This window comes from Epinephelus lanceolatus, chromosome 21 (assembly GCF_041903045.1).
Source record: "Epinephelus lanceolatus isolate andai-2023 chromosome 21, ASM4190304v1, whole genome shotgun sequence".
Lineage (NCBI taxonomy): Eukaryota > Metazoa > Chordata > Actinopteri > Perciformes > Serranidae > Epinephelus > Epinephelus lanceolatus.
The window spans coordinates 8,483,116-8,504,425 of NC_135754.1; the positions used below are offsets into that span (position 1 = coordinate 8,483,116).

A 21,310-nucleotide genomic window follows, 5' to 3' on the forward strand; every position below is an offset into this window, starting at 1 on the left:
CACCCGTAAAACAGTCACACAATAGCTGAACACCACAGCTCCTGTGTTCAGCAAGGCAAAATCTTTGCCTTCGTCAATGGAGTCTGGCTTTAAAGAGAGATAAGTTTCACTTTCTGTTCAGTTCCTCGTCAGAAAGGGCTGTGTATATGGGGCATCGGTGGCTTAGTGGTAGAGCAGGCCCCCATGTATAAGGCTGTTGCCGCAGTGGCCCGGGTTCAACTCCAGCCTGTGGCCCTTTGCTGCATCTCACTCCCTCTCTCTCTCCCCCTTCACGCCTGTCTGTCCTATCGATTAAAGGCTTAAAAATGCCCCCAAAAGAAAGGGCTGTCTATTTGGCAAGAGAAGACTTGGAGACTTGGATTATACTGCACAAGTTGTGTGAGGTTGTTAAACAACTGCTGTTGTTAAACATGGACCCCTTTTACTTCAATTCATCAAGAATTGAGTAATGGAGTAATTGATATACTGTACAAATAATCAATAGGGGGGTGAAATATTCCTTTTAGTTTTCTCAACAGATGTATGCCGCTATTAAGTATATTAACGGTGATCATTTCAGTGTCCCGCTCATGTAAACATGGCATATTTCATAGTTGATCCTAAATGAATTGAGGTCAATCATTTTTGAATAAAGTGACCTCAGAATGAACATTTGTGAGGAAATGAGATTGTCTTCTGAGAGCCATGTAAAAGCAGTGAGGTAATGGCTGCTGAGCTCCATTGGAGTTGCCAGGTTTCATTGTGGAGCTTACATAGGAGTTGGGTCTTAACATGAGGGGACTTAAGCAGGCGGCAAATGTGTTCGCTGCCACTCATAATTACTGTCACCCCACCACTGCCGTTTCCTGGACCACTTCAGTTTGTTTTCTCGACTAAATGCATTTCAGAAGAGGGTTACATCATCCCCCAGTGCCTCAAGGAATCCGCCTGACACGCGCTTTATGTTATAGAAGTGATTGAATGAAAGCACCAAGGTCACACTGACATTTCATATTAATGCAAATGGATTTTTAAAATGGTCACGAGAGAGGGAAACCTTCATTCTCATAAAATATCAGCTGCTACCATGGTTGTTACTAGGGTGTCACTAAGAAATTCACATTTGTGAAGTGTCTGTGTTACAGACTACAGTTGACATAAAGCAGGTGTTTACATTATGTCTGGGATTTCAAGGTTTTTCATTTCTTTCCATCTCGAAGGTTGTATATGAGCTGCACTTGGATTACTTCAGTCAAAATGTAGCAATTCTTAACAAAAACAAGTGGAGTTGTAGGAGGACTTAAATGTTAGGGCTCTAGAGTTAAAAGTGTTAACACAGTCTAGATTTACACGTGTGTGTATGTGTGCTTGTGCTTGTGATGACATACCACTCACTTATACACTCCTGGATTATGTAATTAAAAACGCACTCATGAAATACCTGAAATATGGATGTTTTTGACTACTAACCCGTATCTGTATGTAGTCAGCTTATATTTTCATTTATCTCCTTTAACTGTTTTCCCTCAGCTACAAAGTTTCTGCCATCATTACCCAGAATACTTTGACTCCCAAGCACGTAGTGTAATGTAAATATTGCTTCTGCTGGATTTGGCTTCCTAGAACTGACATCATGGAGACACGTTATTATTAGCAAATATCAGATCGATGATGCGCTTATCTTCTCTCATACTCTTACTACGTCTGTTCGTCCCGGTCACAGAGTGCATGTGGAGCATTTTTGGGCTATTTCACTTGCAAACACAAACAAAACATCGATCACATTTACTTTAAATGAAGTCTCATGAAGGCAAAAATTTTTATCTGAATACCAAAATCTTGTTATTATCATTCCTGAAGTAACACAAATGTTAAATGAAGTACCCTGTGTCTGTGAGTATGATGGTTGACATGTTTTGGCTAGAAGTGCACTCTTAAAATCTTAACTGAAAGAGACCAAAACTAAAGCTTGAAATGTGGAACACTAACAACTGTATTTCAAGAAACATGACTTCCAACTCTTTTGATGTAAAGAGAAATGTAATATAAAAAAAAAAAAACCTGTGTTGTATGTATATTTTAAATGCATATTATATAATGGATGAAATAACATCTATATAGGTACATTGTTACAGTTGCACAGTACTACGAGGACATTTGAAGGTGAAATTCAATTTTTTATTTTTTTCTTCTTTATTTCTTAGAGGCATGTCCTGTGTAATGGGATATAAAAAAAGGCTTGTCTACAAAATCAGTTCACAAACATAGATACAATATCTCACATAAGTGAGTACACCCCTCCCATTTTTGCAAATATTTCATTATATCTTGTCATGGGACAACACTATAGAAATGATATAACTTAAAGTAGTCAGTGTACAGCTTGTATAGTAGTATAAATTTACCCTCCTCTGAAAATTACTCAAAACACAGCCATCAACATCTAAACAGCTGGCAACATAAGTGAGTACACCCCACAGTGAACATGTCCAAATTGTGCCTAAAGTGTCAATATTTTGTGTGCCAACCATTATTATCTAGCACTGCCTTAACCCTTTTGGGCATGGAATTCACCAGAGCTCACAGGTTGCTTCAGGAATCCTCTCCCACTCCTCCATGATGACATCATGGAACAGATGGATGTGAAGACACCTTGCGCTCCTCCACCTTCAGCTTGAGGATGGCCCACAGGTGCACAGGTGAGTTTAGGGCTGGATACATACTTGGCCAGTCCATCACCTTCACCTTCAGCTTCCTCAGCAAGGCAGTTGTCATCTACTAGGTGTGTTTTGGGTCATTATCATGTTGGAAAACTGCATTGCAGCCCAGTTTCTGAAGAGGGGCGATCATGCTCTGCTTGGAATTCATGTTTCCTTAAATGAACCGAGCTCCCTAGAGCCAACAGCACTCATGCAGCCCCAAACCATGATGCTGCCACCACTATACTTGACTGTAGGCAAGGGACAGTTGTCTTGGTGCTCTTCACCAAGGTGCCACACATGCTGAAAGAGCACCAAGACATCTTTAGGCACAATTTGGACATGTTCACTGTGGGGTGTACTCACTTATGTTGCCAGCTGTTTAGATGTTGATGGCTGTGTTTTGAGTAATTTTCAGAGGAGGGTAAATCTATACTACTATACAAGCTGTACACTGACTACTTTAAGTTATATCAGTGTCATTTCTATAGTATTTTCCCATGAAAAGATAGAATGAAATATTTACAAAAATGAGAGGGGTGTACTCACTTATGTGAGATAGTGTATGAGTATTATTTTCTCACACTGGCACCACCCAAAGAAGATCAAAGGCCTTGGAAGAGACACAGATCTAGTTCACACGATATCAATAGAGAAATGAAATACAGTATTCGTGTTTCACATGTTAACCACCAGCCCAGTCGCCAGAATAATGTTGTTGTATGTTTCTGCATACCAATGGATATGTTACATTTGTACGCATAAAATGTTTGACATAGTTCAGATACATGTACGGTATATGAGCTGAATTTCTCATCAGCAGGAGGAGGGGATGTGGATAGTGTGACAACTAGGTGAGACGGCTGCCAGCCTGCAGACAGCAGCAGACCACTGTTTGAGACCAACAAACAACAGAATTAGGAATTTTTTAATGACAGGTCAGATCATTTTTTTTATGAGAGTTTGAGACATTTCCAGGTTTGATAGTAGTCACAAAGGGGTTATTTTTTAATGAGAGCTTGCAACATGTCCTCCCATCTTCATAGTTACCAAACTGGGTATTTTAAGCCAAAACGTGATGTTTTCCTTACCCTAACCAAGTAGTTTCTGTGCATAAACCTAACCACAAGTTAACCATAGCATTGTCACAACATAAAATTGAAACCTACAATTTCGACATATTTGCTACATGTGAAATGTACAAATGTAAGATATTTGTGGTTCAAAGAAACATACAGTGCCAACATTTATTCTGGCAATTGGACTGTTACTACAAATCATGTAGTGCTGTATATTTTACTTTAAAGAGTCACTTCACACAGATACCATAAAATCTCTTGCCTCTGGTGGTATGTAGTGGTGCGATTCCTGCAGTGGCCCTAATGCAACGGATGTGAATAGAAATCTTGCTTGTGCTGCTCAAAGCTTGACTAAGGTCTTATACAGGGTAACTGGATAGTATTTTTTGGAAGACGTTCCTCATTAATTTTCCGAATGTAATGTTTGAAATCTCAAAGACCTCAGCAAATAAAATCAAAAGCTTGTCACACAAAAATGAAAGGAAGCCACCGGTTACCTCAGAGGATGGAAAAAAACAAACACTAATCTGTTGATTACTCCTTCTATTGATTGATGATTTGTCTATGAAATGTCTTCAGATTGCTTGTATACAAAGTTACAGTCTTATAAATGTAAAATGCTAGACCCAGCAAAACAATGAATCAATCATCAATACTTTTGGCAGTGCATTCCCTTACTTTGAGAGTGATAAATGTTTATGTTTGCTGGCAGTCCAGGTCAGATCACCAGGTTTACTACTGGGGCAATTTCAAATTGATATTGTTGTGGACAAAATCACAGGTAATGAAGATCAATGAAGTTTTTAGCATCAGACATCAACCTAATTTGATTAACCTGAGTGTTGTGCTCCCTGAAGATAAAGTCCTATATTACCTTTCAAATACCTTCACATTGGCTGGTTTGCATCATTTAGATTCTGAAGTGGCCTGTTAAAGTATTCCATTTCTTAGCATCACTCAAACTAAATTCATAACAGACCTACAACAGTAATGTTAAAGAACTCTTTCTGGGTGGTTAATGGCCAATCTCCTTCATTAAGCTAGAAGACAATGTGAGTGAGAAAAATGCTTTTCACAATGGCCTTCAAGGGACCAGGAGCCCTTCCTTTTATAAAATAGATCTGATTTGACTGTAGAGGAAATTGGGTCATCTTTTCCAACTTGGATTAGGCCCATTCTGCATGGTGACACACCACAGGACAAAGGCGAGGTAAACACACAGTAGCCTCTTAGCTTGCAACCTGACAAACAAAGACAGTATTAATTGTCAACACAGGTTTTTTTGAGACAGGACACTAAAGGAAGCTGGGGAATGCATGGAAATGCTTGAATGGAAAGTGGCAGAGTGGATTCCAGGGAGGTCTGCGGCTGTTTTGCTGCTGATGGGTATGGTGCGTTAAAGCTTGTCACACAAAGCCCGGCAGAAGTACACTCTCTGTAAACTTTCCGGGAGCTTTTTAAACACAGAGAGTGCCAGCCTACCCAACCAGAGACGGAGCAGGAGGCACAGCCAAAATGTCACAGTCGCACACACTCAACCACGGTGTGTTAGATTATACGGTTCTTTTGTATTTATATTACCTTATGTATTTAGATTACATGGCTTCTTTGTATTGAGCAAGTTAAACACACAGGCCATTATTCATGATGCCAGCAGGGAGCCTGTTCAGCAGCACAGAGGCTGCTGGGCTCAGGAGCAGTGATGTCACAGAGGTTATTGCAGGATAGTCAGATAAGTTGTTGGCAGATGTCTCTGTGAACACAATCTCGGGCAATGGCCAATATTTCGGGGGTTGTTGTGTAGCCATTAGATATCTAGTGCTCATTTTGACAAATCTCTGAAGGTGAACATCTGCGTATGAATGCAGATAAAAAAGCCTAAATGTCATCAGACGATAGCTGATGGGCTCCGAGATTGCATTTTGGAACTAGAAAAGCACTCGGAGAGCGCAGACCTCCGCCAAGCAGCTCGGATTTCCCGCCATTTTACTATTTTATCCATTTATCCAAATTATGTCATCTGTTCCTTGTCCCATTATCAATCTTTCCTGAAAATTTCATCAAGATCCGTTCAGAACTTTTTGAGTTATTTTGCAGACAAACAAACAGACAAACAGACCAACGCCAGCGAAAACATAACCTCCTTGGCGGAGGTAGCAATGCGTTCCACTTCTCCAGCTTGCTTAAACGTGATGGATCAATACTACTCACGCTAAAAATGGACACCAGAATACTTCATATACCAAAAACTTGTCCCCTTTGCTAACAGATTATGTGTGTGTATATATATATATATATATATATATGTGTGTGGGTGTGTATATATATATGTGTGTATATATATATATATATATATATATATATATGCAGATATCTGTTTATAGATCACTGTGAATGTCACATGTAAAATAAAAAAAATAAATAATTAAAGCTAATTTGATTTCTCGCAGAGCTGAAAGTTGCTACTATATATGAGAATGTGTGTAAAAATAATAGTGTGGACTAATAGCAAGCTGTCTTGCAATTGCTGACCTTTGGAGAAACCGTGAGTGGCAGACTCCAGAACAGAGGAAGCCTTGTAGCTCAGCTGTGCTGCACCATCCACTTTTATCTAACCCTCCAGTGCTGAGGTCTATAAACTGCTCCAAAAAGACAGTTGGGTTATGAGACTGGAGTTGATGGTACAAATATGTTTCTCGAACCAACTGTGAATTTATGTAAACCAGAAATTTCAGCCAAAACAAGTTTTCCTACCCCTAACCAAGTGGTTTTTGTGCCTAAACAGGGCTCGACAGTGTGAGTGTTTCACTCGCATTTGTGACTAAAAATAGGTGTGTGCGAACTGTAAAAAAAATTTAGGGGCACGTGCCCATAAAAAAAATCAGCCGAAGCAGCCTATATTTTTGTCAATAAAAAAATATGATAATCTAACTGCAAATGTTGGAGGAACTCCAGCCGCCTTCCCTCTTCCCTCTTCCCCGTGTGACACGGTTATGGGCGGTTTTCCAAGCCACTGTCGGCACAATGAATATCGTGCGCAACGCCATGGGTAGTGGTGCCGCTTTGTCAGGCGTTGTTGCCCTCTCCATAAACAAACAATGGGACAGCCAGCGCAAAGCGGTTTTACAGCTGATCATGTGTAGAGGCCTTTAGGGACCCTTCGCCACCGCTGGAAATGACTGGCACCCCTCACATCCCCTTACACCGCTGCTGGGCAGGGTGGAAATAAAGCCCTTTTCACACAGAGCGAGCAAAGCGCTGACCTCCACCGACGAACCCATTCATTGTGTATGTGCTACTGCGGCGCAAGAGCGCACTGCTTTGCCGCCAAGCTGAGCGGCGCGCCGCCTGCTCGAATTGAAAGTTTTTTAATTTCACCGCAATGCGCTGTGACGACACGTCAGCGCTGCGTGTCCAATAGCAGAGAAGAGCCTGAAGTAGACCCGAAAGTGGTCACCATGGAGCTGTAGCTCCTGAACGAGCCTGTACTCCCCCAAATCCTGTCCTCTGCACCCTACCCCGTGGTGGGCGCCGCGAAAGCTCTGTGTGAAAGAGGCTTAAGTCCTGCAGAGTTTCAGAGGACCTGGAGAATGTTTTAGGATAGTAATAACATTATATAAGATATAATCATATCATATTGCAAAGATGATATATATAAGATAATAACATTAAAGACAAAATTAAATTGCAATACTTTTTCAAAACTTGATGATTTTACCTTTCTCTTTTTTGTATACAAATTCATTAAATAATTTTGCTTGTAAATGTCTATGTGCATCACGTTTATTAGGGAAAACACATTGTTTGATCAATTTACATTGTGCCCCTAAAGTTCTTTGTGCGCTCCTTACTTTTTCAACTTAGGAGCACATGTGCTCCTTGGGAAAAAAGTTAGCGTCAAGCCCTGCTAAACCTAACCACAGTGTTGTCACAACAGAATATAAAAAAAATGAAACATAAAAAGGTTTCAACATATCAGCCCTGTATGAAAAATATGTTTGTGACATCATATCCGTGATTTGCAAAAATGTACATTGCCAACATTTATTCTGGTGGTTGAGTTGCCCATAATGGTGTGGTTCTTAACTTTATTTGATTGTTATTTTTTTTTAGTGAACTGCTGACAAACTGGAAATGACTGGCATCCCTCACATCCCCTTACACCGGTGTCAGGCTGTGCTGATGGCATGAAATGTCATACACAATAATTATACATGAAATATTCATTGCAATTTCTCAGGGTCCCGACAGCAGACCACCATTTTATTGATGACACGTTCCAGTTCCCAGGTGATAACTGTGTTACCTTGAAAACGATCACAGTTTGGACAAGAAAAATGTTTCCTGCAAAAGCACCAAAGCTCTTAAAATTGGTCCTTTGTGTTCCTTTGATTTGGATCAGTTTTAGCCCAGATCAGATGAGGTCATGGTCACATATCCTCCTTGTTTCTTTTTTTCATCTTGTAGTTTTATCTTTTATTCCTTCCTAGTTTGAAAAGACAAAGAACATAATGAATTTTAATCATACTTTCTTTCGCTACCATTTTTTTTTTTTTACAGTGGCAATAAATGTTTAAACTTCTACATAGTTTGGTTACAAACCCCGTCAGCATGTGTAGTGCAGGACGTACAGCAACACCAGGGTGCAAATCATGCACATTGCAGTTTAACATTTCAAACACAGACCATTTAACTCACTGCATGTCTGCCTTTGTGTATTGGTGTGTGTGCATATGGGAGTTCCAATACTGATGTTTGATATATTTAGACCTTTGACCTCCTCAGGTTGCCTTCCTCTACAGCTCAGCTGGTCACTGTAACATCTTTTGGCACCAGGGTGGGAGGGACATGGAGGGAAATGTGCTTAGGGCTCCTGATGTTGGAGTAATATTTCCTCATCCACCACCTGCCACTGCCTTTGAAGTATTTGGTGAGTTCTCAGGAACAGGCAGGAATGGGAGATGATGGATTCATAGAAAGCAGGTTTTTCATAACACTCTGGAAACAACTGGTGAACTGTAAAATATTAAAGGATCTTCTCTTCTCTGGAATATCTTAATCTCTTTTGGCATGTGGGACCAGACAAGACACCACACAAGCCCCTGTTGCTGCACACCATTCCAGCTCATTTCTGTTAAATGTGTGCGTAAGTGGGCCCGGGACATCTTCCACTGTTTTTACTGTGAAAAGTGTTGATGAAACACCCGTGGCTCGATTCCTCATGTGATTGATGCGGATAAAGGCCGTCAAGCTAAACAGTTTGAAGGAGGGGAATACTAGAAGCCCAGCTGCATTGACAAGAGTAGAAACATGTCGGGCTGACTGCAGCTCCTCACTTACCCTCTCATACTAATCACTAAATTCACACACTTACTGCAGCCATTTGACAGAAGTTTGGAAGATGTGCTGGAGCCGAAATACGCTAGATTATTTAAATGAAAATAAACACATATGATCAGTCTGAATCTTAAAGTAGCTCTGCAACAAAGATGTATACATCACCAAACTGAGGCCCTGCGGATATGCTGGGTTAGCACAAATGTGTTTCTGGTATCTGATTTGGACAGTGCTCCCCATAAAGAAACAAAACTGAGTAAAACTTTAGGGATAGACAGATGACGATAATACATACCCTTCACTTTTTTGGTGAAGAGAGCAGAAGCAATGAACAATGTCTCTGCAACTAAAGATAACAGATAATGAAAATGTTAAGTATTTTTCCTGTTTTCTCTAATTTAGAAGGGACATAACATCCTTAAACCACAGCAACATAGATGGGGGTTTAGGAGATTTCCACAGGAGTAAAATGCAACGTCTCACCAAAAGGGAATAAAGGCATGGCATGTGTCACATTGGTCCGCAATATTAGGATATTTCAGATAGTTGAGATTTGCTGAAATGGACTCTGCGTGAAACCTTGAATTGTAAAAGCTGCTGCCTGGCACAAGGAGCAGTTGAGCATATAGTATACTGTATGCACAGCTTTGTCCTACCATTGATCCGTCAGATTTGCCCCAAGCTCATGCTCCCAAGCATTTTTGGTTTTGACTATCAAAAGCCATGAGTTTGTCATAAATCTTGGATATTAGTGATTTCTGATGAGGATTAAAGGTCAAAAGGTCATCCCATGGTGGGTTAGCGGGGAGGAAAGAATAACATGGAAAAAGAGAGGAGGCACAATGTCTAATCTGAAAATAGAGAAATAGATGGGTTGTAGGCAGATTCAAATCTGAGGATAAGTCTGAACATGTAGCTAACGTGCTGCCTTTATAGAGATATCTGAAATCCTTAATGCCTAGATTCTGCCATGACGTGTGTTAGCTATTGTTAAGAGTAGGGGGAAATCATTGATTATTCACTAAGGGCATCATAGTGGGTGCCAACAGAAACTTAAAGCGACACCTAAACTGGAGCCAGATCTTTAGGGTAGAAAGCAATATAGGATTCTTTGTAGAAGTAGAAGGATTGATAGGCAGGGAGGTGAAGAAGAGACACATGACTGAGTCTCAAACCTACACCATAACAGCTCTGGAGTTTGAAGCCATTAAGTCAATTTATGTAAATGTGCTGACCAATAATATAGAGGAAAGTTGAGTAAGGCAAGACCGCCATTAGACGTAATGATTTCCTTAATCTGGGCGTCTTACAGGTCCAATCAAGGTCTTTTAATAACAGTATAGTGTGCTAATATGTATAGCATGCTATGCTAGTGACATAAGTCATGTGACGTTACATTACTTTAGTAACAACCATACTTATTATTTTCAAGCCAAAGTTTTTCTCTAAGTCTAAGGGAGTAAACCTAAAACTGTTGTTCTTTTTACCTACTATGTAAGTTTATTTTGAAAAAGATTGCCTGCATTTAATGAGCAGAAACTGTGCATTTCCTGTGAAAACAAAGTTTATTTTGAAAAAAACGATCCATGTAAGGAGCGTAAATCGATACGCTGTCCCTGTACATCCAAAACTGTAGCATGAGGGGTACTTAGCACGTCATATTTTGACATGAAGGGCCACTGACCAAGTGTTGGTTTTTGACAAGTTGGGAGTGAGAATGTGTTGTAAATACACATGGATATTTGTGGCAAAAATTAGCACAAAGAAATGGAGCAATACCGGTATTTAAAACGTACCCTTTGATCAACCTTCTTACTGAGCTTATTTGTGTCATAATTGTCCCAGCAGCATATCATAAATACATGGAAGTAAACTATGTGTTAAAATAATGCACTGAAATTCTTGCATAATAATATTATGAGGGGCAAATAAGCTCCTGGTTAAGTGTGCTGTATTTTACACAACCTAACAATACTAATACATTAGAGACCTCCTGTGTATTTTAACAATGATAATGATAATAATAATAATAATAATAATAATAATAATTCGATTTCGATTTTTTTTAAAACCCCACATAAACACAGATACATTTCCTGATTAAAAAAGAGCCCCATTCATGACCCATTATAGTGCATAATATTGGCACTGTTGTGCTGCCATATATAAGTCCTTACATCAGTGAATTAAAACTGTTCACAATAATTAAGAGAAGCTGTGAACATTACACCATAAGTCTTTACTATCAATATTATTTCATGTTGCCTGTCTTTCACAATGTGCAGCAAAAGCAGTTATTGTAGTCTTTCCTTGTTTATTTGAAACATCTGACCTTTCAACTTTCTCCAACGCTCTTTCTGCCATAAGTTACGGCAGCTCTGTGTATGCATCAACTGTCACCCGCTGCTTTTAGGGGCCTTCTAGACTAAACCACATTGGTCATAAAATAGGTAAAAGTAACAAAAAATGTTAGGCTTGTTTAATGCAGTTTCAAATGAATAAGCTTAATAATCCCATGTCCTATAATAAATCCAAGAATGAGCTGAGGCTGAAAAGGTGCAGCGACAGCACACACCAGTTTATCTTCATGTCTTATTGTTTTGTTTATTTTCTTAAGCGCTGCTGATTTTTATTTTTACTTTGTTGTAGTTGGTGTATTCTATCAGTCTTTTTTTCTCTCTGCTAATTCCTTCAGTTATTACCTACTTGAACTTTTAAGTTTGCACAGCGCTATAACACTGTCATCGTTTATAAATCCCGTAAATGGGGGATGAAAAAAGGCCACTGGGCTTTTTTGGATAGTTCTTCAAAAGCCCGGCTCTGTGTTTACAGGTTGAGAAAGGGCTGGGCTCCGGGATGTGGAGCCTGCAGTCTTTTACAACGTTGCCTTGTCTGTCACTTGACAGTTGACTGCCGTACAGCTATCCCCCAGCTCAGCAAACAGTCCTGTTATATTTTCCATTCGAAAAATCCTAGAGGTCACCAGCATGTCTGACTGTGTTGGCTGAAGCCAGATGGGGGTTTTCCTATAAACAAGTGTACAGGCAGTATTTATACAGACTGTGGCACCTGACGCCATAACACTCATGACACTCTGTTTAGTGGCCAAAATTGCCATAACTCACTTTAGAGAATTAAGTAAATATTTTCATTATGGCCATGCCATTGTTTATTATAGAATGGCAAAAGTTCTAAATCTTGCCAAATCCTCTGTTAAAAAATCATTTAATAACAACTTGTCTAAAGTGAAGCGCCATGTACATAGAGCTGATTCCTTTTCATTATTCGCAGGTCTATTTTGTTTCAAACAAATCCAGAAACACCACCTGTTTCAACAGCAGTGTGAGGAAAGGCTCAGGTTAGAGCAAAGTGTTACACAAAGCATAGTGTGAAGGAGGATAAAAGCATACCTCTGGCCTGTTGAGGGGCGCATTGTCTCATTCGAATACAGTATGTCACCCATCACACATACAGACTAACATTCCACTCTGCTAAGTATTATCATGCTGCTGGATTAAAGCAGCATGAGACATGAAGATTCACTGTACAGTATTGGATGCTGAAATTATTAGAGATTACTGTTTGGCCTGATAATGGTGTGAGGGAGAGTTCAGTCTTGGAGAAAAGCCTTTACGATAAAAGCATTCCAGTAAAGAGTGTTGGTCGGTTTGGTGGAAGTCATAAACAAGCAGACCCGTATCATAACAGCCCCTTAGCTAAGCTGGAAACAGCCAATTATGGTGCTCACAACAAAATGTACAAAACAGATGTCATTAAGCAGAAGGAATGATCATAATGAGCTCAGCCGAAGGATCCCCCATATTGATTGCAACATAAATTCACAATCATCAGTTAGAAATCCTGGACTAACCCCAATGTAAATACCACTGGCCATGAAAGCCTCCCGTAAATTTGGCCGGGCTTCAGCTCGGCTGGTGGTCGCCAGTGGTTCCCGGAGAGTGTGAGAGAAGCAGGAAAGAGACAAAGGAAAGAAAACATACCATAATAACCTATCAATGAAAGACAACCAGTACTGATGAAGAGATTCAGTAAAGGCTAAATGTGTTAATCTTTGGCTCCAAATTTAAAAACTATAATAGAAATGCATTATTATTCACCATGAAATACTGTCCAAGTTAAATAAAATTAATGCTTAATTACAGTAAAGCTGCTCATGACTGCAACAAGAAATTGTGTAAGGACATTGTTAGTGTGTAAGTATACTATAATAGGCAGTAGACTTCTAGAAACCAACAGCCCTCCTTTGGTGCTCTTAATAATTAAAAAGTAGTTCCTGCATATTTTCTTTAACTATATCATTGTCAAATGAATGAGATGAGATGTCCTCAGTGCTTTATGACTCCAGAAATAATTTTTGTCTTGGTTTAGTCTATAATTCAGCAGTACTTAAAGTCCAACTGAACTTCTGTGGTCCTCCGCCAATAGGAACACATTACAGACCTGCATATTAAGGCTCGACATGAACTTATGAGACACTCGTCCCTTGATCCAGTAAATTTAGTTTTTACTTGTCCAGGTATAAAAGTCACTTGTCTGAGTAGAAATTACAATAATGTACTCTTTTCATTTTGTTTGTTAATGCAGAGTCAAAATGAACCAACAATTGAAAGCATCCAGATATTGTCAACATAAATGAATCAATTTATAGATTTTATTAAGGAGACTATATGCAATGTGATTGCATATAGCAATATGCATTTAATGGTTTGTTGTGTTTGTCACAACAGGCCAGCAGCCTTAAACTGGTTTCAGAAAAGTTGGTGAGCAACTAAGTTCAACCATATTGTGTTCCATTCATTTTATATAATCACTGCTGCCACGAAGGTTACAATTGTGCTTCTTTTGAAATAAAAAGGAACACAAATACACTAATAATTACTTTTATAGCCATTTATAATAATCTGCTAAAACAATGAAAAACAAATCCTCCATTTTATATACTTAAGAAACATAAAAACTTTACCCCTTGCTGATAGTGGGTTGAAAGAGGCGTCTCTCATCTGCCAACAGAGTGCCTCTCAGCTCAGCAGCTACAGGATGGGTGACTGGTGGATGACTGACGGGTGCTGCTCACTGCCACTGTCAGTCGCTTAGTTCCACTTCCTCTCCAGTCAGCTTTGTTTGTAGCTTAGCTCTTCTTAAAATGTCTTTTTGGGTCAATGTGACTCAGTGAGTCACAATTCCCTAGATGAGTGCTATGACATTATCGTTATCTAGTGTATTACACTGCTGCTAACATTAGCCGGCAAACGTTACTTACTTGTCAAACAAGTTGGGTTGCCCCCGTAGAACATTATTCTCCCCTTTTTATTGTAACTCACTCAGTCAGATCCATCTCTCCAGCTGTTGAGTTTTCGTTCTCTTTTTGGCTTGTATGGTGCGGTTTTAACATTTGTTTTTCTTAGTGCTTTCCCCGGCACTTGGACAGGCTGTGGAGCCGGATATATCATTGCCACCACTGTACATCTGAGATACAATGTTTGAACTGCTAGCTGTTCCTACTCTGCCTATATGAGGGTAAAATGAATCCATTTCAACCAGTATTCTTAGTGTATCCATTTAAGGAGAGTGACACATAACGTGAAGAAACAGTATTTTTATTTATTTATTTATTTATTTTTTGTTTATGACTAACTTGCCCAGTGGGGTGATTAAATTTCTCTTCCACTTGCCCTGCTAAAAATCCACTTGTCCTAGCAAAGCGGTCAAGCCTTACAGTTAAGCTCTTTATTACCTTTGAACACTGATACCATTTTCTAATTTTTTCAACAAGCGGACATACTGTTGGTAATGTTGGTATTTAAGTAAATTAATTAATTTTGTAACACTTAAACTTAGCTGCTGTTAAGTTTGCATTCCATTTAGGAAGTTGATAAGTGCCACTTAAGGAACATAAAAGTGACAAACCAGCTATAAAAAAAAGGTAGCTAGTTAACCTAGCTTCGTACATCAATTTGCTTTAACATCTGACACACTGTGTTCATCACAGATGGAGGACAGAATTTAGCTAGTTTTAGCCATCTCTCTTTCCTGGGTCTGCTCGTGGTGATGGCACGGGTTTGTAGGTGGGTGGGTGTGTAGTGTGTAACTCATGCTTCAGATCACATCATACTCTAATGTAAGGATTAACTCTCAAATCAGAGACGGAAATAAGCAATGACAATGTCGACTCCAAAGTTACGAACTATGTCTAGTTACCGCCCACTGATGTTGCACGAGTGGAGTTAAGAAGTGGGAAGGGCCACTGACACCATATAGGTTTATGTCCAGGTCAAAAGTTTGAATTATTTTAACTTAATTTATGAGAGATGACTATTTTTCAGTCAGTTTGGTGTTACAGACTGCTTTAAGCACTATATCATCCATCCATCTATCCATTTTCTGTAACCACTTATTCTATTCAGGGTTGCGGGGGAGCTGGAGGTGATCCCAGCAGACTCTGAAAAGGTCACCAGACTATCAAAGTTACATATGCTATATATTTTGCCACATCATGACAAAATCTACGACATGGCGTCCTTAAGTGTGACATCACACGTTCTGCGAGCAATAACTTAAACAGTGCCAGGTAATAAAGATAAACATTCCACATTGCAGAGGACATAGGAGGGGTCGTAAACATCCTAAGACGAGTGGGGCAGATAATACAACGAGCATGTGGCCTGGCCGAGGCAATCAATAAGAGGACAACTGTTAAGTGGAACCTCCTATCAGCTCATCTTGATGGAGCTCCAAGTGCCACGTGTCTTGGCTCTTATTGTGTTGACACAGAGATACAGGCCACCATTCACTCAGCACCGCCTCAGATAGCATCAGGCTGTAACCTGCTTCTTTTGAAGACTTCCTTTTTGTCTTTTTCTCATCCACACTGCTCCCTTCAAGCCTCTCAGTAAATGGGCATTTTTCTCCAGTCAATCTTGTGTTGTAAAAGTAGCAGATTCACTGATAACTTATCATAGTATGAGCTAATATGAAACATCATCATTGTTGTCCTCTCTGTCTTTGAGGTAGTGTTTTCCCAGTGGGGGTTGTCACTGTGGTATAAATTGTCAGAGAAGGCCCTATCTGTCTCTGGGTGGGCTTTTAAGCCAGGCCCATCAGTTAAGGCTTCATTAAAGAGGTTCCTCCTGGTGCTCCATGGAGGAGTCCCAGTCTCCTCTAGCCTTTTAACAGACTGTGATTTACTGTAACTGTTGTCTTGTTTCTGAGGTAAATGCACGGGTTTGTTATTATTTGCCCCGGCTGATGTTTATGTACAGTATAGTGTGCAACCCCCTTTTGTTCCTTCAACCACAATCCATGTAATCTGTGTGTCAAGATATGGCCTGAGTAGATGCAGTGTCTTCTATGTTGTTTCTTAGAAGAGGCGACTGGAATCCCAGAAAACTGCCAGGGCATCCTATTCTGAGTTTTTACAACAGAAAAAGCCACATAAGTGAGTGAGTTCAAATTCATGTCCTGAGAGGGTTCAAAGATAACCGAGGGCTTTCAGGTGATAACACACCCTTTGTTGGTCATGTTGAGGGGCTTTGGCAACACCGGCTGTGAACAGCCGGTTGTTTCTAAATGTGCTTGGCTTTATGGACACAGTTGAACAGACATCATTGACTTCTTAACTAATTTTTGACTGTTGAAAAACATGATTGTCACCCATAGATTTCTGAAAGGAAGTTTAGAATCCAAGATTTGGGGTTTGGGTTTACCACCATCTTGGCAGTTAATGGAGCCAGACATTACAAATATGGGCAGATACCCAGGTAGCCTGTGGAGTCTGGGCCGCCTTTGGCTGCCAGATTGGACAAGGTTTTCTGGAAGACTGAAAATCACCTCAGTTTGTAACACTCAGACTATATCTTGGCTGGTGGAATCTGCCAAATTGGGCAGATTCCACCAGCCAAAAAACCATTCACGAGTCATCAGATGTAGGCCACTACATTTAGGCCACCTGGGAAGCGAGTGGGGCCAAAGTGAAGAAGGGATGAAGAAGCAATAGACTTTGGCTGAGGTTTGTGATACCACTGTCATGCACTGAGTAATCAGTAGCTGTTTATTGGATTGGAGGAACTTTTTCATAGTTCTAAGAACTCTCCTTTTTATTGTGTCTGCACATCAGAACTAGGAACAATCACAGTACTTTTTTTAGCTCCTATTTCAGAGTAGGTACCCTCCCAGCAAAAGAGGAACCTTGACTGATGTAAGTATGCAGGGATTGGTTGAACACATGAGCCAGCCAATGCAGCACCAGCAACACAGCTGGCCACCAATGTCATTAGATGTTTATATTTGGTTTAATTTAGGTTGTGATATCGGGTGACCAAAATTCAGGATGTCTAATACCAGTGTAGATTTGACATAGAATATTGACGACAGATGGCATTGATATTTTGTTGGTTTTAAGTTGCCTTGTTAAGTAACTAAAATCGAACGTCTACTACTACTCATGCTAACGTCATCTTTACTTAGATAACAACATTTAGTCGTGAGGTATGGACACCAAAACCCAATGTCTGCAAAACTTGACATTATGTTAACACCCTAACATGAAATTCTAATGAAGTTCAGAATATCGCCAACCTGATTTTCATCCTAACCAAAATTTACTGGGTCTCATTCATGAAACGTGAGCAGAAGGAATTTGTGTGTAAACTGTTTGCAGACAGAAATTTACGTGCGTGTCCGCATTCATCAATATTTTAGTAGCTCCGATCTTTTCGTAGCTACTAACAAAATCTACTCCTGCTCCTGACCACTCGTAGTGCTTGTGTAAATTTAGTAAAGCACATAAATATTGCTCGTCACTATTGGAAATTACAATTTTAACTCGTATTGCGCTCTGTTATGCACACAATACACAGATGCCTTTGAAACACGTAATCTAAACATGACAAAATATTAAAAATATAACACATTTAGTTAAATTAGTTGGCAATTAGCACGTTTAAGATCCAGATTAGGTTCATGATTGTGAATTATTTATGTAAATCGACTCAGTAGATTATATGTTCTTTCTACATGTTGAATGATGATAATAAAAATATCCGTAAGGACAGCCGGATCACAGCCTCTTCGGCCTCGGTGCCTGGGTTCAGCAGGGGCAGCTGAAAGAATAATTGAGACAACATGTGTTTTTGTTTTGTTTTGTTTTTGTGTGGCTTTTTGATCATTTGAATGAATAAATCTGATTTGAAAATGTTTAATTTACGTTGTATAAAACAGAGCTTTAGGCTATTAAGATTCAAATAATTTGAAGACGATGCATAAACTACTGTAGCTATATGTTATCCGTATCATTTGTTAAAATAAATGTTAAATAGCTCTACATTCCGACAGCCATCACTAATTTAGAGTTTATCCATTACGCACAAAACATCTCTGGTTTCCCGTTCCCACCTCATTCAAAACCCCACAAATGAATCTTCTGTTTGTTTGGTGACCACTACGCTATCAATGATGATTTTCAGAATGTATTAGGCTTGTCACTTATTCCTGACGGAGTGGTCTCCCCAATTATGCCAGCGATGCGCTCGTCTGCAGCAGATAGTAGGGACTGTGAGCCTCCTCCTGTGGCTGCTGTATTTTTTTGTGTGTGTGCTTATGCGTTTCTTTGCCTCCAGTTTCATATCAAACCATTTACGCTTCACCTCTGACATGGTTCTTTGTACCACGGAGACAACATTAACAGCATCTGTTACCTCCCTCCAGGCCTTTGCTTTGCCTGTCACACCACTACTAACTGAAGAAAATAAAATGTTTTTTCTTAAGTCCACTTCACCCAAAATTATTTCGATCTCCGCTTCGGAAAAATTCTTTTTTCTTTCTCTGTCTTTCTTTCTTTACGCCATGACTGACAGGTCGACTGGATGCACCTACACCTCCTTATATGGTGGTCATTGGCTATTCATGGGCGGGGATTTATGCTAATTGCTCATTACCGGGAGCGCGCTGTCACTTTACGATGGATTGGCATTCATGATCATACACACGTGTTTACGATCAAATCTGAGTTTCCCGCGGCGTTCCTGAATCCGGAGGAGGTTTTTAGTAGAGTAGGCTTTTATGTGCGAATCTACACACAGATTTACTCACTTTTCATGAATGAGACCCACTGTCTGTCCACCAACATACGAGTCCAGCGTCTTTCTGTCGTCATATTGATGCCTGGTGCCAGCTGGAAAACATCATTTTTAAAAACCAAACAACCTTGCAAACAATAGACAAAACAAAAACAGCCTGTGACAAAAAATGAAAGAAAACCTAGACAAATGGACTGACAGTAAAGTCCAGACTTTTCTGGGCATTAATACAACAGTGAAAGTACAACATGATTTTGACTCCTCAAAGTGATTGCATCACTTCAGTGTTCCCATTGGCGGTGGAAATGCAAACAGAAAAAAAAAACCCTGGAGGAATGTAGTTCTTGGGGGAGCACCCTAGTGGGCATTTCCTCTCAGAGAGTCCCCAGAACCGTTTGGTTCAAAAACACCTATTGACTTTTTATAGTGGACATCATTGGTACTGTTTCTTGAACTACTTCTCATTTGCAGAACAGTATAAAACATTGCAATGAATGGACCACCATTTATACCTCATCCAGTTCAAACTGCACAACCAGTCCCTTTAGTGGAAAATATGTCTTTTGACTTCCAAGCATGTTAGTGTCCCTCTGTTGTTAAGTCTGGCTCGTGTGAATAACAAGAAATGGATCCTGGTGGCTTTCACAAAATACCAGACCTTAATGGTTCAAAGTGTGATAATTCAACCTAATTGCTTTGCATTGGGAGCCTTCCTGGGATTGTAAATGACCCAGGATGCCCTCAGCACATTTCTATATTCTAAATACTTAGTATAAATATATGCTGTTTGATCCCCAAATGCTATTTTTCTTGTGGCACAGTTTCTGCAGTAAAACTGTAGCCTCAACAATAACCTAACTTACTGAAGGAGCCTTTTTAAAAAAGTATTTTTATAAGCCGTTACATGCATTTATGAGAGTTTTATTGTCCTGTAAGCATATGAGCGGTTCTCCAAACAGAGCTTATTAAAGAAAACAGTAATGTATGTTTGTGGTGCCCTATGGTGCAGGCCTCAGGAGATGATGTAGTGTATAGAGCGTAGACAGGCTGCACAGAAGACTTGGCTTGTCTGGGATCTGAGTAAGAGGCTCATTTTTCACATCGACACCTTGTGGGGGCTCTCTAAGCTACTGAATCCACAGAGTAGATGTGTTTAATATTTGCTCAGGAGGTAGGACGGTCTGCTTTTTGTAAATTGTGTAAATTGATAAGTTGGCAGCGGCGGAGGATAGTGGTGGCTGATGGAGGGGTGCATCCGTGAGGTTGAAAGTGGGCTTAAAGCTCTGTAAACAAACAGACACGCGCTCTGCCGTCTGCCTGAGCTGAGATGGACCTCTGAAAAGAAACAATACAAAATCTGGAACTGGCATTGTATTCTGCAAACACTAACATGGCTATACTCCAGCTCCCGGCCCCGCCAAGGATTTTTCAAATGCAAACATTCAAATGGTTGTTTGCTGTGTCTTTCATGCTAGTTCAAACTCAATTAATGTTGGCTCTCAAATTGTTACAGCTGACTGAGGTAGTAGTCAGAGTCAAGTGCTCTCACTTTGATGTGCACGGAGTATGCTCTCTCATTGGGTCTTGTTCTCTTTGAAAGGGGAGTTGAGGTGACCCGAGACAAGATGTCGTCTACAGAGGAGTGAAGTGTGGGCCATGAATGCTGTGAAATGCTCTGAGGTCCTGGTCAATGGTCCAGAGGACAGACAGTGTCCTGGACACCTGCAGAGGGCTACACAGGGTCATGGAGGCGCCACACGGTTAACAGAGAGAAGAAACCACATAGTAAAGAAGCAGCTGCCATCCACAGAGGGCCACAATGGTAAGCTTTTCTTTTTAAAGTATTTAGAAAGCTGTGATTTTAGCCAGCTCAAATTTTCCTATTCGTTGTCCTCTATGGTTGGCTGAGTGCTGATCCTGTGATTGTGCTCCCTGCCATGGCTATGTGGTATACAGAAAGCTACATTTTTACCACAGCTGAACATCAGTTCACTTAAAGGGATAGTTCCGATTTTTCTAGTGGTGTTGTATGAGATACTTACACATAGTCAGTATATTACCTACAGTCGGCACACCCCCAGTTTAGAAAAGTGGCAGGAGTGCTTAAATGGAAGCAAAGCAA

At 40.1% G+C, this 21,310-nt stretch overlaps 1 protein-coding gene across 9 annotated transcripts in view; it reads left to right on the top strand.

Annotated features, from left to right (window-relative positions):
- The window catches only part of myocd (myocardin), a 150,188-nt gene that overhangs the window by 61,377 nt on the left and 67,501 nt on the right, over positions 1-21,310 (top strand). For all 9 annotated transcript variants that reach the window (XM_033612052.2, XM_033612049.2, XM_033612054.2 and 6 more), the window contains one exon: positions 20,789-21,010. In XM_033612052.2, coding sequence (XP_033467943.1) covers positions 20,845-21,010 — 166 coding nt within the window. In that variant the 5' untranslated portion in view covers positions 20,789-20,844. The remainder of the gene's footprint in view (positions 1-20,788; positions 21,011-21,310) is intronic.